The sequence below is a fragment of the Scomber scombrus genome, chromosome 6 (genome assembly GCF_963691925.1).
Source record: "Scomber scombrus chromosome 6, fScoSco1.1, whole genome shotgun sequence".
Classification (NCBI taxonomy): Eukaryota; Metazoa; Chordata; class Actinopteri; order Scombriformes; family Scombridae; genus Scomber; species Scomber scombrus.
In genome coordinates, this window is record NC_084975.1 from 26,367,841 (window position 1) to 26,393,297 (window position 25,457).

The 25,457-nt window shown below is 40.0% G+C and overlaps 1 protein-coding gene across 1 annotated transcript; it reads left to right on the forward strand.

The window, feature by feature from the left end:
- Window positions 1-11,197: 11,197 nt before the first annotated feature.
- Window positions 11,198-25,194, forward strand: wfdc1 (WAP four-disulfide core domain 1). The gene is made up of 7 exons (XM_062421292.1): window positions 11,198-11,312; window positions 21,880-22,075; window positions 22,176-22,259; window positions 23,418-23,558; window positions 24,008-24,058; window positions 24,150-24,209; window positions 24,303-25,194. The coding sequence occupies exons 1-6, from the start codon at window positions 11,220-11,222 to the stop codon at window positions 24,206-24,208; spliced, it is 624 nt and encodes a 207-aa protein (XP_062277276.1). The 5' UTR covers window positions 11,198-11,219; the 3' UTR covers window position 24,209; window positions 24,303-25,194.
- Window positions 25,195-25,457: the final 263 nt, after the last annotated feature.

The window sequence follows — 25,457 nt, forward strand, 5'->3', positions numbered from 1 at the left end:
ATACAGTTGAAAGTTCCAAATAAGGTAGTAAATGGAGCTGAGAAGAGGGAATAGAGAACTGGTGAGAAGAGTGCAAGTGCTTTAACTTCTAGCAACTAAGCGGGACAAATTCAGTTTTCACCTGGTCAGCAGCCCACTGTGCTTGTGTGTGTTTGTGTACAGACAGAGAGGAGCAGCAGGGATATGAAGTTGTCTACGTTTGACCCCTTAAACATCAACTCCAATTAAAACTGCAAGCAGTGTCGAAGGGCCCTCGCGCATCCACGCACGTCGGACTGTGGCGCAGTCGGAGGGCGCGCAGGTAGAGGTCTTCTTACGCAGGAACGTCAGTGCTTGTCGCAGTCGCAGGGCATTGACAGCAGCCATGTAAAGGTCTTTGCTCCTGCTGCTTCAATGGAACATTGTGTGAAGGGGGGTTAATGTCTCCACTAGATGGCAGACCAAGACCAGAAATGAAAGGGGATAAGGTATTCATATAATGGTTAAACTTTGAAATCTTCCAGGGGGCGCTGTGGAGTCATTTTCTCACTTAAAAATCCCAAACTTTGTCAGTAGGCAATATGTGTGACTGTTGACGTATGTGTACAATTTGGTGATTCTGTGAAGACGGGAAAGTCCTCTAAAGGCAGAGGGAAAAATGGAAAATTGACGCAGGAAATGCACAATAACTCACTTCCTGTAAGAGCGAAAATTTTGAAAAAAATAATTTGGGGGTTTACCCAGGAGTGCTATGAGTCCTGTAAATTTCACTAAGATCAGACAAAGTTTGTGGTCACATGACCTGCTGTTAGGGGGCGCTATGGAGACCCCTTGCCACATCCACCCCCAATGACGTTGAAATTGAAACGGCTTTAACAGGTGTGACATTTTACGCACTGCATGTATAAACATCCGACAAAGTATTGAGGAGTTATAAGGAGTTGTTTGTTTATACAAACAAACGACTGCCACGCCCACCTGGTATAACGTAGGGAAAATCTGTTATCAAGTTTACATCATCAAGGTCTGAGGATGATACAGTTCTAATCTGAAGTCACTGCAGTTAAAACTGCAGGAGGAGTGCGTTATAGTACGAGGGCTGGAAATGGGGAAAATGGCGGCAAAAATTCACCTGTGATCCAAGATGGCCGACTTCCTGTTGGACTTAGGGTATGGGTCCAAGAGGCTTTTTTGTGCGTCTGGTCATGATATATATGAATCCTAAATTTCGTTCATGTACGTGCATGTAGAAGGCGGGGCTTCAACTTTTAATGTTCTAGGGGGCGCTGTAGAGTCATTTTGCCACTTAAAAGGTTGCGGTTATACCAAAAAATAATATTCGTGAGTCTTGACAAGTGTGTCCAATTTGGTGAGTTTGAGAGCTTGCCAGTACATCCTAGGTGGGAAAAGGCATTAGGGGGCGCTACTGAGCTGTTGGGGCAAAATATTGGGCAAATGTGGTATCAGATGAAAGAGCTCATGATTTGAAACCTACGTGGTAGGTTTCATGATTCTGTGAACATCATAAAGTCCTCAAAGCGGTATTCGAAAAATGAAAATCGCTGCACGCCACGCCGCGTGCACAACTTCCTGTTTGGTAAAAAACTTCCACAAAATTAATATCTACATGATCCGATGACAGCTGTAACATACTTAAATTTCATGCTGATCCGAGAGTATTTTTGGACACATGACCCGACGTTAGGGGGCGCTAGCGAGTCCCCTTACCACGCTTGCGTCCAATCACGTTGAATTAAATAAATTTACACCAGCTGCGACGTGTGTGCAGAATTTCATGAGTTTTCATGCATGTTCAGGCCACGAAAAATGCAATTCATTATGCGTCTCTTGAATAATAATAATAATTAAAACTGCAAGCAGTGTCGAAGGGCCCTCGCACCCCCCCGTTTACCCCCCCAATTGTAACGCCGTACGTGCACGTCGGTGCGTGCGGCGGTCGCAGGGCTGTCAAAACTGGCATGTAGATGTCTTTGCTCCTGTGCCTTTAATTGAACATTGTGTGCAGCGGTTAATGTCTCCACTAGATGGCAGTCTAAGACCACAAATGAGTCTGAGTGACTTCTAAGCAATAAGGAATGTGGGTGAAGGGTCAAAAAATCATTGAGATTGAGCATTTTTGCCTGGATTGCAGACTTCCTGTTGGACTTAGGCTATGGCTCCAAGAGGCTTTTTTGTGCGTCTTTACACGATACATGTGTTTCCCGAATTTGGTTTGTTTACGTCAATCTGAGTGGAGGGGCTTGATTTTTTAAATTTTCTAGGGGGCGCTATTAATCAATTTTTGCGTCGGCCATTTCCGTGCTCCTTAAAATATCAAAGTGTTCTCCGGATCGGACATGATTGCAAGTTTTGGTGAGTTTTGGGGCATGTTTAGGCTGTCAAAAAGGCGTACAACTATAATAATAATAAAAATTATCCAGATTGAAAATTTTAGCCTGGATGGCCGACTTCCTGTTGGACTTAGGGTATGGGTCCAAGAGGCTTTTTTGTGCGTCTGGACATAATACATAGGCCTTGTCGATTTCATTTTTCTATGTCAATGTGGAAGGCGGGGCTTAAACTTTGAAATCTTCCAGGGGGCGCTGTGGAGTCATCTTCTCACTTAAAAATCCCAAACTTTGTCAGTAGTCAATCTTTGTGAATGTTGACGTATGTGTTCAATTTGGTGAGTGTAGGAGTTTGTGAAAATGTACAAAATGGATAAAGGCATTAGGGGGCGCTATTGAGCTGTTGTGCCACGCCCAAGGGCAGTTATGGTCTCAAATTAAAGTGCTCCTGAGTGTGAGCCTATGTGGCAAATCTGGTGATTCTGTGAAGACGGGAAAGTCCTCTAAACGCAGAGGGAAAAACGGAAAAGTGACGCAGGAAATGCACAATAACTCACTTCCTGTTAGAGCGACAATTTTGAAAAAAATAATTTGGGCGTTTACCCATGAGTGCTATGAGTCCTGTAAATTTCACTAAGATCAGACAAAGTCTTTGGTCACATGACCTGCTGTTAGGGGGCGCTATGGAGACCCCTTGCCACACCCACCCCCAATGATGTTGAAATTGAAACGGCGTCAACAAGTGTGACTTTTCACGTGATACATGTATAAACATCCGACAATGTATTGAGGAGTTATAAGGAGTTGTTTGTTTATACACACAAACGACTGCCACGCCCACCTGGTATAACGTAGGTAAAATCTGTTGTCAAGTTTACATCATCAAGATCTGAGGATGATATAGTTCCAATCTGAAGTCTCTGGAGTTAAAACTGCAGGAGGAGTGCGTTAAAGTGCGAGACCTGGAAATGGGGAAAATGGCGGAAAAAATGCACCTGTGATCCAAGATGGCCGACTTCCTGTTGGACTTAGGGTATGGGTCCAAGAGGCTTTTTTGTGCGTCTGGTCATGATATATATGAATCCTAAATTTCGTTCATGTATGTGCATGTAGAAGGCGGGGCTTCAACTTTTAATTTTCTAGGGGGCGCTGTAGAGTCATTTTGGCACTTAAAAGGTTGCGGTTATACCAAAAAATAATATTCATGAGTCTTGATGAGTGTGTCCAATTTGGTGAGTTTTAGAGCTTGTCAGTACATGCTAAGTGGGAAAAGGCATTAGGGGGCGCTACTGAGCTGTTGGGGCAAAATATTGGGCAAATGTGGTATCAGATGAAAGAGCTCATGATTTGAAACCTACGTGGCAGGTTTCATGATTCTGTGAACATCATAAAGTCCTCAAAGCGCTGTTCGAAAAAATGAAAATCGGTGCACGCCACGCCGCGTGGACGACTTCCTGTTTGGTAAAAAAATTCCACAAAATTAATTTCCCAATGATCCGATGTGAGCTGTAACATATTTAAATTTCATGCCGATCCGAGAGGATTTGTGGTCACATGACCCGACGTTAGGGGGCGCTAGCGAGTCCCCTTACCACGCTTGCGTCCAATCACATTAAATTAAATAAATTTTCACCAGCTGTGACGTGTGTGCAGAATTTCATGAGTTTTCATGCATGTTCAAGCCGCCAAAAATGCGCTCAAAGTGGCGGCATAAGAACGTGAAAAATAATAATAATAGGAATAATAATAATAATTCCGGCAAAAGCAATAGGTCCCTCACTGACTTGTCAGTGCTCGGGCCCTAATAATAATAATTCCGGCAATTACAATAGGTCCCTCACTGACTTGTCAGTGCTCGGGCCCTAATAAAGCAGAGAACACAGTAAGAGCTTTGAAGTCCGGCAAGACTTACTAAAGCACCTCCCGGTCACTTTGACCCCACAGCGGAACCCCTGGGCTCTCAGGGTCGCTATAGAAACAGCTGAAATACTTTTGAAAAGTTTTCTGCTTTCACTTTTTTTTCTAGCCGACCTTGCTCCCGGGGGTCATGTTGTGGAATGCTGCACAGCTACCTGAGTTCAAAGTGTTCGGTAGTAGCACGAGAAAGAGGAGGAGGAGAAGGGAAAGAAAAAGGAAGAAGAAGAAGATATGGGGGACAGCAGAGGGGAGAAAAAGAATGATAGCTGCATGTGAAAGAGGCAAAACCAGCGGGGAGAAAAGCTGAGAGAAAAAAGAGAAACTAAAAACTGAGGAGGAGCATGAGAGGGGACTGAAACAGTGGGCGAGCTCAGAGTAATAAAAAAATATAAAAAATAAAAAGGCAAAGGAAAATGAAAAGAGCCAAGGAATGTAGAGAAAGAGAATGACAGAAAAGAAGCAATTATGATGGGGGAACCCTCGGAGCTAGAACTGAGTACAATCACACTCAGATTTACTGGTTGGGGCCATTAGAGGATAAAGGATAATGATACAGGAATGAAATAGTCATGAAGGGAAAGCAGTGCAGTTCGAACACGGTTCTAACGTCCTAACTGATTAGAAGAGAATGGACAGACATGGTGGTAATGAGTAATGATTAGTCCAGCTACGGGGGGTTTAGCTTAATGAATGGAAGTAGCGACCAGACCCACACACCACTTGCACGGCGAGCAGAAACGCACTCTGAAAATGCACATTGACAGTCTCATGCCACAAAGAGTGATGAAAAATATTTGTGTGAGAGTCCCCAATTCAGTCTCCTAGAGAATGTCACTGGAAGACATCCAGGAGATAAATCTTGTGTTCAGTGTATCCATATTCAGCTTATTATTTCAGTTTGCATGATTCTGGCAACATACGCATTAGTTCTGCATACAAATATACTCATTTTGTATCTAAAAATGTGAAAGCAAGACAGAGAGTAAGATGATACAAGAGTCAGACAGATGTTTTGTCTTCATGAACCCCTCTTTGTCTGTTCTCAGACATTCCTCAAAGCCCTCTTTCCACCTTTATCAACACATCTGCGTTTCTTCTTTCCTCCAGCATCTTGTTATGTTCTTTTTTTTTTTATTCTCCTTGATCTTCCTCAATATCTATTTTTCCCATCAGCCAGCGCCAGCCCGCAACTTTAAACATCTGTCCTTTAACTCATCAAGGCCACACACATAAAACGGCACATAGAAGGAACAAAACAACACATTTCAGACATCAAGAAATATGTTTTACAAGGATTGATGTAGAGGTATATAATTAAATTGTATTCGAAGTGTAGAAAGTTTTCCATTCCTGTGGGGATGTATCACATTGGACATTTTGTTAGTGGAGCGGATAGCGCCAGTCCTACTCTCCTTGTGTCTTTATAGTCGAATAAATAATATAAAAGCCACTACACAGTCTCCTATTTCATCACATTGCTCAAACTGGAATTGGACGAAGAAGACAAACACATTTCCTATCACTGACTAAAACAGCCATAAAGTCCAAGATTTATCTGCCCTCTTCAGCTGCTTGTGGTTCATATTCTATCGGACACACATTAAAAGCAAATGCTGGGGTGCAGCTAATCCTCGCTGGACTTTTAAATGTGACAGTAAAACGGATCAAAGCAGACTTTTATTGCTGTTGATGCACAGCGCGCCAATGTACAAAGATTGGCTTTAAATGAACCGAGTGAGGCAAAGTGTTGTAGTGACTTGTCCTTGGCTAGAGCCAATTCACCACTTGGCACAAACAGCACAGGATGAACTCATGTAATAAAGTTAAAAAATGTATCTACAACTGTATTCTGTGTATTAGAAGTACTTTACATGTACTGTGTTATTGTTCTGCATACATGCTGAAAGGTTACAGCCTATACGTGCAACTTTCGCTCCTGTCCAAATCCGGCAGACTTGCTCATGCCAACCAATCACACCTGACCTCTGACCTTTCAGGCTGACCTCTGACATAAGCTGACAGCGCTGATTTAGAATGAATGGCTTTGACAGGCTTCTGCTTTCTAGCGCACTAACACGAGAGCAGCCCACCAGAACAGCACACTAATAAACATTAAAATGACAACAAAGTAATAAACAACCTAATCACTTGGTCTGCTCATTTGTGACTTTTTTTGAAAAGTCAGTAAAAATAAGCAATTCAAATATTAGTTTTTGAATTCTTATATTAAAATAACAGCAAATGTAGTCTGTTGTTTTGTTGTTTGTTTGTTTTGCTGTTGTTGTTGGTTTCCCTTTCAAAATCCTGTTTCCTTTAGTTAAATCATTCCGCAATCTACTTTCCCTGTGGATAAAAATGAGTTCCGAACAGCTCAAGATTTTTCACAAAGCATTCTTGACCATTTAACAATTTCTGAACGCCTCCTCCCTAATTATGTGATGCATAAAATTCCCATTACCCACGTCATTCTCCCAGTCTCCCTGCCCTCACTTCCGGTCATCTCTCTACTGCTGTGGTCCTATCAAACAAACAAAATACAGGTCAATGAGTTTTTTTTGTGTGGTTTAGTTAAATCTAAAGGGGTTAAAACGTTAAAGAATAAACGTATTAATAACTTGGACACATTCTTTTTTGGTGGACCCAGCATCACATTTCTGCTTTTAATCCATTTAGAGAGAATATATTAGAGGATTATGGCAAAAAATGTCTTAGTGGTATAACCATAAAAACTTTGTACCAAATAATTAAACTAGCTAACAACTCTAAATTCTCAATAAAACACCATATCAACTAGTTTTGCATGATCTTACATTATAACTTTTTATATTAAATAAAGGTAATTGAATACAATAGTTCTAAATATTAAATCTAATCTGGGGAATCATGTCAATCAGGAACCATTTCAAGTTTTTTTTAATGAAGTAATTATTTGTATAAATACACTTAAATACACTGTAGGTGGTAATATATTTAATATTTATCATTCTTTTGTGGTTACACCATTTGACATTTTCAGGAACATTCAGTTTTACTTTTGGTTAAAAAAAATGGTGCAAATGTCATTTCAAACTATTGTTAAACATATTTTTGAATTGCCCATCTTGCCAACCCTTATTTGTCACTGACCCATATACACAATATACCTATCACAGCATATAAACTGCATATAAATTGCATGTATGCATTCATGTCCCATTAGTGTATGTTACTAACTTGGCTTCTTCCCCAAAGTTCTCGAAGTTCTCTCTCAACCCAAACAGTCAAGACAGATGGCCACCCACCTAGCGCCAGGTTCTGCTCTAAGTTCCCTAACGTTAGAGAAAATTTTTCTCCTTGCTTCTGTCATTAAGTACTTGCTCATGAGGGAATGTTGGTCTCTGTAAATGAAAGAGTATGGTCTTGACCTGCCCTACATGAAAAGTGTCATGAGATAACGTTTTGTTGTGAATAAAACTGACTTTACTTGACTTAAATGTCCTATCCCCTGAAAAAGTGTGTCCAAACTTTTGACTGGTAGATACCAGACACTCTCAACACAAATAAATAGCTGTGAATAAACGTATTCAAAGGGCATACCATCCAGATGCACAGACTGCACTTCATTATAAAAAAAAATATGACACACATATTCACATCTGACTTGTATAAAATCATATAATCCTGACACGGGGAAGCCCTAACTGCTGAGCCAGATCCATCTCTGGACAGCTACCAACTATTACACCATAAATATGACTGGAATTCATTTTGACCATCAGAGAGTAAAAGCATGTGATATGAAACCCCCCGAGATTCACTGACACTCCACCCTGCAGAAACACCTACAATGCATCTCTGTCTCCAAGTGAAAAACTTCTCACATGAAAAATTAATTTGTGTCTCTGAACAGCTTGATCATCCGTCATCAGACTTTATTATCTCTGAGATGTTCTCCTTCAGTCTCTTATATACTAATAAAGCTTTCAGCATATGTCCTGTTGAGTTATGTGTATGGAGTTACAGTATGTGTGTGTGCACTTAATGTTCTTGTATCTGTGGCTAAGATTCAATGTCTCACACTATATCCTGTTCATGAATACAATTGTTTACTTTATTTATTATTCATGTATTTTCCAGATTTAGAAAGGAGGCAGGATATGGGTGATGTATGTGAGAACCCGTCTGGGAATATTGTCGCTGTGAAACTGTGCAGCTGCAGTTTTCCCCATTAACTGTGAAAGAACTGTAGATAGCTCAGTGTGTGGTACAGCTTTTAGAACATTTTTCACAGGATAATACATCCAGAGCTATATATCTAACTCATTCTAGTTAATAACATCCCATTTCACCATAACACCATATGTTTTTTGTCTCAGCAAATGTTCATCGTCCTCCAAATGGTAGAAGTTGGTAAGAAATTCCATTTGTTCTCTATAGTTATTGTTGAATTTTTATAACAATATATATTATTTTGTTATATTTTCTGTAGGATGAGATCATTTCTAGATATCAAAAGTATGTTGATCATAAAATACCTTCCTGTTTTGTTTTAAATAATAAGATTTCTATGATCACATTGCTTAGGCTACAGTTTGTTATATTTACAGGAATAAAACATTCAAATGTGAATTTTGCCAGAAAGGAGCATTTTTTTGCATAGTTTTAAAGGATCAGTAGAATTGTGTGCCATCTAATGGAACACACTTGGCAGAAACAGAGTATTATTAATTAGTGTATGCAGTGAGCACATGAAAATAAGAATAATTGTGTTTTCGTTACCTTAGAATGAGCCCTCAGAAGGAGCAGGTCCTCTTCCACAGAGACCGCCATATTTCTACAGTAGCCCAGAACAGACAAACCAAACACTGGTTTTAGATAGCGCCCTTTGGGGGGTTTTGCGAATTTCTTAGCTATCCTAGATTCTCCTACATGCTTTGAAGGGGAGGGGGAGAGGAGGGGTATTCAGTTGGTTGCAATAACCTCACCGCTAGTTTTTAAAAACAATTTTTAAAGATATTTTTGAATTGCCCATCTTGCCAACCCTTATTTATCACTGACCAATACACACAATATATCACAGCATATAAACAAGATGCCACTAAATCCTACACACTGCACCTTCAAATTGATAGTTTGACATTTTGGGAAATGCAATAATTTTAGTGTTAGATGAGAAAATTGATAGCACTTTAACATCTTTTCATTAAATATTAAGCCACAGACAAGTAGCCAGTTAGCTTAGCTTATGTCACCTTAGCTGACTGGAAGCAGGGGGAACAACTAGCCTGACTAAAGTAACACTGACCACCTCTAAAACATAGCCTGCTATTTAACACATTATATCTTGTGTGTTCTTGTAAAATGTTAGCTTAAGACAGAGCCAGGCTAGCTAATACCCCAATCTGTGCCACGCTGAAATGTCTACTGCCGATAGCTTAGCATACTAACATGGAAGTAGCATTGATATCCTCATCTAAAAGAAGAAATCCTTTCCCCAAATATCAAATTATTTCTTTTTTTTTTTTAAAGTTAGATATATTTGAACTTCACACCACATAATCATCAATTCCAAAATACTGTATCTTAAATGCATGGTGCTAGCAAACAAGCTCATCTCTCTTTCTTTCTCACACTTTCATTCATACAGTTTGTCTTACGCTAGCTAAAATATCCCCCTTTCTGCTTTTCTCTCTCTCTTTCTCTTCAATTTGTCTTTTGTGGAAGTGAAGCCTGGGCCTCTCCGTGACATGAGCTCCGCTCCTGTAAAACTAATAATGACTGAGATTTGTGCGGGCTTAGCATTCTTTCTCCCTTTCAGCACAAGTCACTGAGAACGGGTTGAGGGGAGGGGACGGGGGAAAGGGGAGAAAGGTCCAAGTGGTAAAGGTGGTGGTGGTGGTGGTGGTGGAGGGGGGGTAGGAAGAGAAGCCGAAAGTGAGACCAGTAAAGCACATGAGATGGATAGTGGAGACAGAGAGGCCCCCTTTCCCTGCAATACACCACATGCTTCATTCTTTATGGGTCAATGCTACAGAAACCACACTGAATCTTCTTCAAACATATACAGACACAGGCATGTACTAAGACACGCCAAACATTCATCAACATTCATACTCATTCAGATGCATTCAAGTGATCCTAGCCGCATTATCATATGAATCAACCATATCCTTAAGAAAAATCAGGGACGTAAAACACAGATTTTGTGCATGTTATAAGTTACACCATATTGAAGTCTAGGTTAGCAATCAGCACGTTTTACAAACCCCATACTTAGCAAAGCCATTCATTTTCCTCCTACAATACCACACGCAGGCAAAATGTGAAGAATGCCACAGAATATAAAACATAGCCCAACCGCACATGACACAACTCTGTCAAATTCACATAAAGATCCCCAGATGTGCTGAGAGATGCAACAAGAGGGCAAGGGGGAGGTCTCACACACACACACACACACACACACACACACACACACACACACACACAACTGCCCTCTCTAACGCCGTCCCCTCCCTCCTATCACCCCCTCCCCTCCTCTTCCCTCCTCTCTCCCAGAGACATGTGCGCACACTGTGCCAGCAGACAGTTTCAACTCTCAGCAACTGATGCACAGACAGCTGCTGTTTTTCCCTTCCCCTCCTTTTGCTCCCCAATTCTCCTTCTTCTTTCGTTTCTCCCCTACACTGCCTCCATTCATCCCTTTCCCCTTCCTTCCCTCTACTCTGTCATTCTGCCGTGCACTTTTCCTCGGGCGGATATAAAGGCAGGTCCTGTTTGAGGGAGAGGGCTTGTGTAATCTCTGGCTGCACATGAGCACCAGAGAGTCATTGCTTCAGCTGGAAAAGTGAACGCAACAGAGGACTTACAAACGCCTGGAGGACTAACTTTTGGAATAAGGAGAGGAAGAAGGAATACCTCTCAGACAGGAAGGGAGGAGAAGGAGGGAGACGCAGAAAGAGATTGGAGTTGGGGTGCAGGAGCACTACAAAGACCATGCCGGGCTCTCTGGTGCTGCTGCTCTCCCTGTTGGTGCTGTCCACAGGAAGTGATGCCAGAAGGATCAGGAAAAGAGGACTCAACCATAAGGTGGGGCTGCTAACCTCACCTTAAACTCTTTTATAGGTGCACAAATGAGGGTGTGAATTCCTTCTTACTGTATGTCTGTTTTGAGATAATCTTTTAAAGTGGAAGTACGTGAAAGCTCACATCGATACAGTACAATACCGGCTCTGTTACAGAGAGCTGGTTTCACACTGTGAGAGCAGTTTTAAGGCTGAGGTGAGAGGTGGTCAAGTTGACCTGAGACCTGAAACCTGAAGCTGGATTTACATTTTTTTTTTTTAAACACTTTAATTTAATAAGCACATTTACCCAAGTACTGTACTTAAAGGAAATATTTTACTTTAAAATATATGTATACTTGTTTGCTTCCTTGCAGAAATGATGCCAACCATACACCAGAAGACTTTGAAGGTTTTTTAAAAAAGTAATAGTCACGCATTAATATTTTGAAAAGAGTGGGGATCTTGCTGGGTCACTATTTTGCAAGGGTCTTGCATGGGTCATTATTTCCAATCATTATTTCTGCTCTTGATGGAAGTTTACAAGAAGAAAAACTGTTGAACAATGCAGCAGCTAAAGACAGTGTTTGGCCACATCTGCCCTTGTGTGTGTACTGGTTTGTTCTGAAAAACAGCCAAACTCCACAATTCCACCAGTTTCTTCTCCTTTTTCGACAGTCCAAGAGAAGTTAGACTTGTTCATATTCTTGCGCCTCCCCAAAGTCCCCACTATGTTTACTATCGACCCGTTTTGCTGTTTCCTGTTTGGCGCAGGAGAGAGTGCAATGCTCATGTTATTGAACTTCACTATTTGCATGAACCAAGACAAAAAAAAAGATAATATATTAAACATGTTTGATTTTATCAGTCAAGATATGAAAAAGACTGACCTAAGACTTAACACGTTACACCAAAAGATGACGGGGGCGCACCTCAACTCTTGCAAAACTCTGAGGATTTTATTACAACACAGGAAATCCATCTGCAACAGTGAATTTGAAAAGTTGTTTGGAGTAAGGCCAACATTAGATGAGAAGATCGATACCAAGGTAACATTTCAACTCTCGGCAAGAAAGTGAATCGACAAGATTTTTCACACAAAACATTTTTAAAAGCATCTTTTAAAATATGATACAAGTATTAAAAAAGTAAGCTATCTTAACAATAATGATACAACAAATAATATAATACAGATTCTGCTGAGCACCTTGGATACCTGTGTTAATTTTGTTGTTAATACCACTGTTCTTTTACACACATGTACAATTTTCTTTTTACAATATAGTATATAATATAGTTATTTTTGCCTAAGTAAATTATCTTAAAATATCTCCCACCACTGGAAAAAAATAAGTTTTGGACTTAGCAACCTGAGTGAAAGTTTAATGATAACACTTTGATTTTAAAGCATGAAAAATCGACATGGACAGAAGCGTTTTTCAGTTTTGATGGAGAGCAGAGATTGGAGTGTGCAACAGGTTGGAATAAGTCGCTGATTTTCAAGTTTCCATATGAGTAATTGAAGAGCACACTGGATATACAACCTTTGTCCGTGTGTGTGTGTGTGCAGTGGATTATTAGGGCAGGAACTGAACTTGCAGACTGGGCCCCTGCTTGTTAACTCAGCTCAGTGTAGCTGATTGATCATCTTTAACAAGGGCTCACTGTAGCGTGCTGCCTTCTCTTTTATTTTCTCCCTCTTGCTTTCTTTCCTCTGCTCTGCAACCTCTCGTGCTTCAATGTTCTCACTTGCTGACTGGTTTATGCCCTCATTGGCCCTTTTCGCTGTCCCCCTCTCTCGTATGAAGTAGTTAGCCTTTCACCCTCTTTTCTGCCCCGCTTTCTCTTTCTCCTCGCCCGTGTGCTTCTCTCTTCTCTCAGTATACCACCCCCTGTTTTCCCTCTTTCGAATCTCTTTCTCTCTTCTCCTCCTGCTATCAGGATGGGCCAAAAGCACCGACTTACTGGACTCTGCTTCAAAGCTGCTGTAATTGGAACATGCTGAGACGGCTGTGCAGATGGAGTTTGTCTCTTTCCCTCTGAACCTTTTCATCTCTGCATCTTTCAATCTTTCTTTCTTTTTTTTCTTTTTTTTAACCACCTCCCCCACGTGCACATAAACACAAACACCCTCAGCCTCATCCATAACACCGGGGTAGTGCAGAAAGACAAATTATAGTCACTGAGTGTTTCACGTAGGCATCAGTCTATGAAATAGTGTGTCTTGGAAAGAAAATAGGTACTGTACCAAAAAAATGGTAACGAACCCAAAGGCCACCAGCGTGCTCAGTACCTGTATCACTGTCCATCTTGTTCTTTGTTTGAATATAGGTTTCACCTGATTGCTTCATTTAAATACACGCCCAATTCAAATGACTGTACTCACAACCTCTACATGAAGCCAATAAGTAGGATGTCTCATCAAGAAAATTAGCAACTGAGTGGATCTGTTACCTTAACTAAAACCCAAAAAGCTCAACTTAATTACACAGTACAATAAATATGACAGTCTTTTTATGTTATTTTCCTTTACTTGATATTTTGCTTTGCATGCTAGAGAATGAATGCAATACAAAAATGACAGCAATCTCTAGCTGAACATGTCATTTTCAAAGTCAAAATATAGTTTGAAAGACAAAGAAAGCTCATGTCGCCCCCTCATTCCCTCTTAATGTACTTTACAGGAATTCATGTTACCCATTTGTAATACATGTACTTTTAGCCTAAATGTATGCAAGTACTGGATCTGCAGGATGTGAGTGATGTCCCTGTTTCAGAAATTAATGTAACCTGACAGCTTACAAAATACGTCGATTTAAACCGTAAAATATAAAAGCAAGGGCAGGCTTGGCCTTGACTTCCTTTATCTGACCTGTATGTAAAGCACTTACCAGAAAAGTATCCGTTTGACCTTTAGTTCAGATGTTCTGACTCACTGAAGCGATGTCCATCCTCTCTTATCTAGACCTCCCTCTGCCACATGGTTCAAAGGTCACCAGTAGCACTTTCTTCATTTCCTCTTGGTGAAAATGCCTGTGGAAAAACAGAGATTAGAGGGAAGTTTACTTTGGGGAGAAACATGTTTAATAGATAGGTGAAAAAACAGGTGGGGTGAAAGAGAATGGTCATAATACTGGCCTTAAGTTAGATTTTTTTGGAAGCTTGTTGATTATAGAGAGTGAATGAAGAGAGAGAGCGGTACTGGCGAGAACAAAGCTGTGAATTTAGATGAATAAAATGTTATTTTCAGATTTTTTTCATGGCAGTTATGTTCTACAGCACAAAGCAGTAAGGTGCCACATTGCCAGATTTTGTATGAATGCAGAGCTTCATCCTGTCCACTGCCGCCTCTCTGCTCTGTGTGTGTGTAGCTCAGCCCACGCTTTCAGTAAAGCAGACACAAAGACCTGCAGCTCTTTACACATCCCAAAAACAGAGAAACAGAGACAGAGAGCAGAGCAGAGCAGAGAGACTGAAACAGTAATGTAACCTTGGTGCTACGCAACAAGTCCCGACCTCACACCTGCACACTGTTATTGGCTGGGGGCTACACACCCACTGCCCAATGGGCGATACCCAGAAATGTCCCGAACACAGCAAAATAAGAATAAAATAAGAAAATACAGGCAGAGGGCAGAGTGTCTGTAGATACATACACACTTCTGGTTGGTCACAGTGATGATTGAGAGCGATTACTTCGTATGAGTCTATACATTGTTTTGTTTTGGGGGTTTTTAGGAAAATCCTGCATAGTATACCTTTAAGTTCAAGACTGTTTTTGAAAATGAAAAGAACACATTCAAAATAAAAGGTTTTCACTCAAAAACAGCAACTCATAAATCTTGAATGAACACCTCCCACACACACACACACACACACACACACACACACACACAGATTGTTTAGTCTCATACAGCCACAACAGAGAGGCTCGGGCGCCTGCCTGGGCCTGTCAATGCGCATAAAGAGAGAGTGAGGCTACTATCATAAATCATTACAGTTGCATTTATTTGATGTAGTGTGGATACCATCCTGCTAGCACCTGGTATTAAGACAGGGGCCTTGCAGATGCTCAGAAAACACGTGTTCTTCCTGTTCTTGGTCTGGCCGGCTGTTTGACTTGGCCTGGGGCCGCTTTGTACAACGAAACAGATCCACTGGGGGAAAGTTCTAGCTTTTAAGGAAGTGATACTTATTAAAGATAAGATTACTGTGTAACAAAATACTTTTTGGTACATAAATCATGGATTAAATCTAGCAATTAGAGTGCAATGATGACGATCAGCATGTGTCCAATTAAATTACAGATTTTTGAGAGGAGATATTCAGACATACTTTTTTCAGTACAAAAGTCTGTTTGAGATTATATGTCTTGACAACAGAATGACAATGTGTATAATGTGCCTATATGTCACTGTTGAACACAAGACATGCATGTTAGGTTATTAGGAGAATAGTTTGTGACCTTTATCCTGAGAATGCGTTGCAAATGCAATACAGCTTCCATGAAAGCTGTATATGACTGCAAGTAATTAACTACAGATGAAATAAATGCAACAGAAACTAAGTAGTAATACAATACGCTTATTGCATACCACATACATTTTTTTGCAATTACTCAGACAGATACATATTCAAACACCAAATTAAATATTATGGATTTAAGTCAAAAAAGCATTTGTTTACAGGCATCTATATTTAATTTATTATTCTCATTGGTAGATTGTACTGTGTCATACTAACAGAAGAAGACGATAAGAGTGGTGCTTGTTTTTTTATAGTAATTTATGTTTTAGTTTAGAGAAAACACAAGAGTCATTGGAATTTGATAACCAGACTCAGTTCACAGTTCAGTAGCATTACAGAGATAGACATCAATTCACAGTGTACAGTACCAGTCAAAAGTTTGGACACAGCTTCCCATTACCTTGGAAGAGAAAAGTGTGTCCAAACTTTTGACTGGTCGTGTACATATATCACATGAATTATAATTCAAGTGGTCCTAGATAGGCTGAAAAAGCAGTATATACAGGGAGATAAATGCAGAAGAATTTCATGCAGCATTTTGTATTACCGTAAAAAACGGTGTATAAGACGCACCTTTAACGCAATATTTTTTCATTGAAAAGTGGGGTGCGTCTTAAACACTGGTGTGTCCTGTCCACCAGTTAAATTTTCTTTTAAAAGGTTTAATTGAAACGCATAGCCTAACCTGAAGCCAGTCTGAGTTAATATGAACAGGTCCAATTCAGTTAAGCAAATCATTACCGGACCATTAACCATTAACCCGACACACAGTTTCAGGTGTAATATGTGTGTTTTATTGCATTTCAAATAAAAGTAAATTGATAAAGTTTTGGATTATAAACATATGTGTTTATAAATATATATAAATAACTACTGGTGCATTCAAATAAACTTGTCTTTAATAGAAAAGCGTTTTTCCCAACATGAGACCCCCCCCCCCCCAAAATACACTGCGACTTATACACCGGTTTTTACGGTAGTTTTTGTATGTTTTAAAACATATATACTTAGATTAGAACTTATTTTGTGGCAATCAGTAGTTTTGTTTTGTGAGCTAGTGTATGTGGGTCTAAGCAGGGCTAATCCCAGTCAGATGATGTGAGCCTGCTGCTGGTCAGAAGCACATTACTGGACTTATATCGGAGCAGATAGCTACTCAATTCAACCTTCACGTACTATGCAGACACACACATGCACACATTGACCTCAAAGACAAAGTCACCTCAACATCAACTGATGCTTAACTTTTTCACCTGAAGCCTGCAGTGTTATAGACATTCCTTTTTTATTTTTTTTGGCAGTAGAGAGGTTTTCCATCTTATACCATCTTCAAAAACAGGAAGGATTGTAAATCTGAGGGGCCATGGGCATGTCTACATATCAAACTACAGACATAACAATGTGTGGTTCCTATACTACAAACAGAAAATACAGAGAGTTGAGAAGGATCTTTATCATGGCTATTTAAACTGTTTTGAACTACATTCATAGTTGATCTACCTCAGTCCTGGCACACCTCATATGGGTTCACTCTGTTCGTCTGCAACTCAAGATTAGAGCAACACTCCTTTGCCAGTGTGTCCACATTTTAAAAAAACTGCTTTTCCCCAACTGTGCATCTACCTGTCTGTCTTTCAGCTTGTCTTTCCATCATTCATTCAACCTTTCATCTCTGACTGATTTACAGGCAGACTGTTTTCCTCACGGTTTGTCCTCATCTATCTGCGCGTCTGTCTATCTGTCTGTCAAACTGACTGCTGGTACAGAGACAGGAAATAAGTCCTGACAACCCAAAAACTAACCAGATGTGTGCTGTGGGCTACTTCATTTAGTATAAATGGGAGATCTAGTATATTTGATTTGACACTCTTGTGAAAGAATGCTGTTATGTCTTGTTTAAGCTTCACATGTGCACAGCCTTGACCCTGACTCTGCTATAGTATGTGTGTATACGTCTGAGATTGGGTGTGTTTTGGGGTGTGTGTGTGTGTGTGTGTCTGCGTGCATGTTTCCTTGCAAAAAGGAAGCAGAAAATCTCAGTATCAGTCTGAATGGCCTGATCTCAGTTAAGTTACGGAGCCAGACGGAGTCTCTGGTGGCTTCTCCCCACAAATTCTCCATAAACCAAAACAAAAAAAAAGAGCGGTTGAGATCATTTGTTACAGCTAGATATCATACCATTACAACACCAAAAAGAGAAGAAGAAAAGACACTGGAGAGAAAAGAAAAAATCAAGGAGATGGCAAAGAACAAGGAGGAAGAGAGATAGCGAGAGTGATACAGACGGAGACAGATAGACAGGCAGAGGGGGGGGAAACATGCCCACAGATAGACACGAACATCACACGCGGGCCCGCTGGCATTGTCTCTACGGGAGAGCAGCAAGGCAGACAGGAGTGTAAATAAACAATGCGGAACATCAGAGAGATGTGTGCAGGATTGTACGATAGAGCTCAGGATGTAGAGCATGGCGGCCCTTCTGGCACACAGAGGACCAGACACAAGGGGAGGCCTGAGAGCAAAGCAGTCAGGAGGTGAAATGACAGTTAGTGCAGATCAGTAAAAAAAAAAAAAAGAAGAAAATATTCATATTAGAAAGTGTAAGTGAATGTAGCACCGAAGGATTGACACATTCACCTGTAGCGAGCACACACATTTCCACACAGTCGCAGCCACATAAACAGGAAGGAAACATTTGACCTTTTGTAAGAGACGTTTGGAGGAGGAGACAGATCGGATATGAGATAAGGAAAGACGGCAGCAGTCATTATGTCATTATCCAATCACATTAGACCCCAGACTGTAGTCCCCATTCATAGATGTAATTGTACCAGGCAACGTTGTGGATGTGCTCTGGCTCCACCCTGTTCACGTATTTCAAGAGCATGTAGCTGGACTAACTGCAAAAATGGCTTTTTAAAGAAAAAAAACCTTTTCTTCAAATTGACAAAGTAACCCCAAACTTCTCAAATGCATGTGTGTTTCATTTGATCTTAAAGGACCATTATGTAACATATTTACACTATTATTATATTGTAATATTATATTTCTACTTTGAAATTTCCATTCTGGTGGCACATCATTTTAACTTTATCACCATGTAATGTGGTATTTAGAGGTTATTTGATGTATTTCTGTGAGATCAGGTTGACGCCCTTTTCAACACCCCAGGGTGCCAGATATGAAACAATGGTATACAAACACAGTTTGTTGCAGCCATGTAAGCAAACAAACTGGATGAACTGAGATAGATACCACCCAACCTAAACATCAGCATTGAGTCTGAGGAAGAGGGAAAAGGGGGGAGACAACTCTCTCCAATAGTTTGAATTTGTTGTCATTATTCTCTTTTAACTCAGCACAACTCTACAAAAAATTTGCCGAAATGAAATTAGAATTGGCACAATTGTTATTTAAATCTAAATTGATCTATATTTTATATTAACAAGGGATAAAATGACTAGGTGTACAATGAAAGGTGTCACCCGTAGTGACGAGCCCACTGAGAATTATCTCCAATTTCCCCTTAGCTTCCACCTGCAGCAGACACCTGTTTTCAATGAAAAGGCTTTGATAAACCCACTACCCAGCTCCAAACAAAGTTAAGCAAAGTTAGCGACTTGCTGGTGAACATAATGTTGCATTTAGCCAATAAATTGCCGCATAGTTTCATCAGGAGTTGGTTGAGACAAAAACAGAGCTAAAAGGAGAATTCATTTAACAGAAATACAACTATGCTAATGCTGGTCTGTGTCTAATGGATTTGTAAAAAAGCAACTATATGCTAACATACATGCATCCACCACTGCGTTAATATGTTAGTGTTGTGATTACAGCTTGTTTTACTGCTCCCAAGTGGCAAAAAATAAATAATTGTTACTTCAATTCAGTACAGTACATAGTTTGGTAGATAACCAAAAATAAATTTTTCCCAAGCCTACCAGTGTAAAAATGTGAAATGAAAATAATCTGTTCTTTTAACACAAATCCAGACCTTAAACTCTCATTTCAAAATTTGACTACTTTAACGATTACAGTCATTTGCAGGATCTCAAAGTAACTTTTACAAGCTCTGAGCCACACATTGTTCCCTCCAACCTTCCATGGTGTGAATCCAACCCCCGCACCCCAGCACCCCCACCCCCCCAAATAACCATCCACCCACTAATCTCACTGCTGCCAGAACGAATTAATGTGTGTTTAAAGTGAACACACATACAGAGTGTGTGATACCACCGTCAGCGCCAAACATTTGCTTTCGTTTTTCCGGTTGGTTTGTAAGAGTGTTCAGTCAGCCTGCCAAATAAACAGCACAGTTTTAATGATCGTGTGCAACCCACAAGCTGATTATCTAATTACTAATCTAGTGTAAGAAAAAAAAGACTGTTTTTCCCTCTCTCTTGCTGGAGACTCAGACAAATCCATCCACACCCCTGACAAATTTAACAGATGTGCATTTGTGCTCAGTGCTCACAGTATGTGTTCTCAGCCTTGTCACAAACAACTTTGCATAAATGAAATCTGAGCCATAACGGTGATGACTGTATAACATTATGATCATGAAAACAGGCTGGAAAATGATTGCAACCATTTTCTTTTCCATAGCAGGAGAAAGACATTTAACTTTAATACAGTAAAAGTAAATGTCATTACCAGTCAAGAAACCAAACAGCCAAATCACTTCTTTGCTATAGAAGCGCAAACATTTCAGAGTAGGCCACCTACATACCATCCCAGCAATACCCTACAATTAAAATATCCTTAAATTGTTCCTCTTGTTATGTGTTTCAGTGGTTGTTGGTTGGTTTACTTGCTGTCAGGCCAGCAAGTAAACAGCAGTTTTGTTCATTTGTAGCAATAAAAAAACACAATGGAATGAACTGGAAACTTGAGCACACTGTAACCTGCTTTGCAAAAAGCAAATACAGAGTATGAGAATATTTGAGAGTTAATGTTTAGCCAAGGGCAGCTGTGCTTCTTGGGATTTTATTGCAATAATTCCCATGTGTACATAACCCTAACATTGAATGGCTGCATATACTGTGGCACAAAACCTGTGATACTTGACACCAGCTGTGTAAAAGAGTATACAAAGTTCCTTCACACACTCTGTCCTAACAAATGAGAGGGAATCAATAGAAAGCTGCAGCTTGTTAAAACTATTCAACTACAGAGACAATAGCTGTGATACAGATTTCGTTATGCTGGCTTCTGCTAAGCATGCCAGAGTTTATCTTCTCAGCACCATGTGGGAAAGTTTGTGCATTGCTGATTGTGTGTGTGCATGTAGGCCTACACTTTATCTTGCCAAAGCTGCCAAAGAGCGCTGTTGCTTGGCCCAGGGTCCTGTGGCCTACTTTCTCCCTCTCACACTCACCAGGGAAGTGCTTGTTCCCACAGTGAATCACCTTCCCAATCCAGGTCAAGACGTTTGCAGGCAGGCATGCATACTGAAGCCAAACCCTCAGTGTATTTGCTATAGCGCTGCTATGCTGAAAAGTGATCTCTCAGATCCTTTGCCGCCATCTAATGGTTGTTACACTAAATTGGAAGTTTAATTTCCCATCTAATAACTTTCATGAATATCTTTCATCATATGTACAAAAGCAGAACCATGTGTTTTTTTAAATAAAAATGTAATGTGTCTAATATACCTTGCATCTATGACACCATCAACTCAGCAAAAATAGTATTAACTTCCCAGAAGTAGCTTTTAAAGAGGCACGTATAAGAAAAACATGCGTTTCAAATAAATGAGGGAAGGCATTAAGCCAATTGAGACAAGGCATTCAACTATTTGACTTTTTCTTGATTTCTTCTTAGCCTTACAACTCTACGTAATCATTCAGTTTTTACAAGGCCTTTTCATACCGTTCTTAATTTGTTTTCTCACCCACATATGTTTTTTCAGCAGGGCTGGAGTTTGTAGGAGTTTTTAAGAGACCACAGAACCACTGGTGAAATATTTAACAGTCATCACCCACAGGAACCACCCAAAACAGAAACGCACCACATCTATATTCACATTAACACCCTGGACATTTGTCTCTTGTTCTGTTTGTCAGGACTATGAGTATCTCAACCACCCCCAGTCCACACAGCACCAGAAGAATGACCGGTGTCCACCACCACCCCAGATGCTGCCAGAGAGAGCCTGCGAGGTGCCAGGCTGCCGCTCAGACTCAGAGTGTGAGCGCCATAAACGCTGCTGCTACAACGGCTGCATCTATGCCTGTCTGGAGTCTGTTCAGCCACCACCAGGTCAGCAGAAGTAATAGGCCTCACAGAGCAGTGTTTGTATGCTTGACAATATGCATTAACAGTTGGTGTGTGTGTGTATGTGTGTCTGTGTTCTGAACAGTGCTGGACTGGCTGGTGCAGCCCAAGCCTCGGTGGTTGGGGGGTAACGGCTGGCTGTTAGACGGGCCTGAAGAGGTTCTGCAGGGTGAGTACAAACCACTGACCTGCTGAAATTCACAATCTGAAATCATCTTAAATTATGAAGTTAATGGTGTCACTACATCTTATTCTTGAATGAGCCTACAACACTTTAATGTGAACAGGACAGTTTTAATTCAGCACATTAAAGAATAATTTTCCTGTGTGTTAATGATGTTTTGTTTTGCTTTTTCAACTCTTTTGGGTGTTAATCAAGTTATTCCACTGCAGGGCTGCAACTAATGAATATCATGATTTAATTAGTAGTATAGTTGATGACGTAGTTGTTTTATGGTTGATTTTGGGCTACATGTGTTGATGAAATGGTTTCTGGAAGGACATAGCTGATTTTCTTGTCAGAAGCCACCAACACATTCCATTTAGAGTAGACACACTTTAAAATGCACAGAAAACAAGAAAAACTTGTCTTTGTGTTTCTCTTCTAAATCTCTATACATTACACACACACATATTTTGCATTTGATGAGAAAACACTGTTATTCCAAGTATATTAGATTTTCTGTCCATGAAATGTCAGAAAATGTGGAAAATGTCAATCGCTGTCACCCAAAGCCCAAGGTGATGTCCTGAAATGTCTTCTTTCGTTCTGACCAACAGTCCATAACAAAAATATATTCCGTTTACTGTAGACTAAATAAGCTAGAGAATATTCACATTTGGGAATTTGGATTTTTTTTTTCTCAAAAAATGACAATTAGTCAATGATTGAAATGTATTTAATAGTTGGAAACTAATCGATTAATCAACTAATCGTTGCAGCTACAATTCCAAAGCCACAAAAAGCTTTCAATGATCTTAAACATCAACAGTAAAGTTCAAAAGATAAAAAGCTAATTTCACTGTTTCACAACAACAAAGAGAGAGAATTCCTTTATAAAAAGAGGCCAAGACACCCATTTCTCCTCTGGCAGTAGCCTCAGTAGCCAATTGACTATAATTATACTTTTTTTTTTTTTTAAACTACATTTCACAAATTATGTAATAACTGATAGAATACATATTTATCTTACAGTCTGATGATTAAAGTGTGTAAAATAGCTAAAGGTCGATTGTTTATGCATAGACATGTGTGCTTGTGCTTGTGTTAATGTGCATTTCATGTATGTTTGCTCCTCTAATGCACAGTATGTATTCTGCCCATTAGCTGAGGCCTGCAGTACAACCGAGGATGGAGACGAGCCCCTCCACTGTCCTACAGGCTACGAGTGCCACATTATCAACCCTGGAAATCCTGCCGCTGGCATCCCTAACCGGGGACAGTGTATCAAGCAGCGTGGCAACTCTGGTATGGCTAGAGGGCCTCCAGTGACTCAAATAGCTGAGCCATTAGCCATGTGATTGAGATGTGGCTTTGAAACATATATCTCCAATCTTAATTTTTTTTTTTTTTTTTTTACAACTAATCTCTTGTTTATCTGTTGTAATGGAACTGCATGCAGGGCTATGCCAGCAGCTGTCTTGAGTTTGGTCTGGTATCTCTTGGCAGATTACTTACAGCCAAGTGCCAAGTTATCCTATTGAATAGATCTATAAATATAGAAACTGGGTTGACCTGGCAACAGTAGACTGCCACAAGTTGTATTTGAGGACTGAAGAGAAAGGTGTTGGCATTGAAATCAAACTAAGGATTTAATCAAAACAGCATAAGGTTTCTGTAGGTCTTTATTATTTAAGCAAGGATTCAAAATGCCACATTTTTACTTTGTCTTTCCACTCTGGTTATTTAATCTACAGATGGACGTGGGCTGAGGCACAAATACTTTAAGGACTACAAGGACTACTTAGGTAAGTGGGGTAATGTGGACAACTTGAAAGCCTGTACTCTTACTGAACCAGAAACAATCTGTCTGACCTGATGATGACTTTTCCCTGACAGGTACCAGCTCGAACAATGCCGTAGGCTATGAAAAACATCATCACAAGCACCTGGGATGAAGTACGTTTTCAGCCACACTGAACTTCTTCGTATGTATCTCCAATATAAGACAAAGCCTCATATTATTTTTGTATTTGTAATATGTGCTCTTAGATGAACGTGACCTCAGCCTCAGCTACGACCATAACACAACCTCAGACATCAGCCCAGTCCTGTTCGATCTGCTCTCATCACACCTGAAACCAGAGTCAGATCTGACCTTTTTACTAGACCTACAGCTGCTACCTCCTCTTTGCAAAGCTCCTGTCTTCTTCTGGCCTCTCATCAGTCACAAAGTCCTATTGGGAGACGAGTCTACAGTACACAGCCAAAGAAAAAATGTTGGGGTTTTTTGTCTCTTTGTCTGATATCTGTGAAAGATGGAGCAGTGGGTGTTCATGGTGAAGTAGAGGAAAAGAGAGCAGGGCGCACACCAAAGCTTTTTTTTTTAATCAAATGTGTCTTTACAACATTCTCCCTCCCCGTCAGTCTGCCTTATTCTCATACACAAACACAAAAGGCTGGCCAACACAGAAAACCAAAACCATGTGGCCTTGTATCATTCTGCCTCTATCGTTCTCAGAAAGACACAGCTCACATTTCCTGTCCTGAAATCTGGAAAGTTTTATAGACAAATAGGAAAAACTGCAGCTGTGGTGGTTGCATCTTTGAATTGAATCCAAATGTGATATAATATTCTAACTAATTACTCTAATTCTAGTAATAAATGCCATATGAGTGTGTAGATTGTGTCAGTTTTGGAAAATTTGGAAAGATGCAGGTTAATTTCAGCCAAGAGATATATAAGCTGATATATAACATCACTGTTATGAGAAGTAAGTAAAATAAGGTAACATAGTTGATTTGGTGAGTAATTTAAAGGGATACTCCACCTGTGAAGGAGGAAACTTTGAACAACTTTCAACAAACACTTTTAAATAAGCCTACAAAGGGATGAGAGTATGGCAGTGAAAAGACAAAACCAGATTTTCGTTATAAATTGATGGACTGTAATAAACTTATTGAAGTGACTTTTTAAAGAAAGAAGTCATATAACAAATATCTACCAATTCAGTATGATTATTCAAGCGTTTAAAATTTGGAATTTACTTTGCAAATTGTATTTTCTGGATGTGTATAAGCTGCATGTGTGTGTGTTATTTGGTGATAAATTTGGCTTATCTGACAAACAAAACTAATCCAGTTTGACTATTAAACTATCACACTGTTATCACAGAAGACAGATGATGAAAAATAATAATAGAAAGA

Coding starts and splice junctions, on each gene's coding strand:
- wfdc1 (XM_062421292.1), top strand. CDS start 11,220: ATGCCGGGCTCTCTGGTGCTGCTGCTCTCCCTGTTGGTGCTGTCCACA. Junction 11,313..21,879: donor AAAGAGGACTCAACCATAAG/GTGGGGCTGCTA, acceptor TCTGTTTGTCAG/GACTATGAGTATCTCAACCA. Junction 23,559..24,007: donor CAAGCAGCGTGGCAACTCTG/GTATGGCTAGAG, acceptor TTTAATCTACAG/ATGGACGTGGGCTGAGGCAC.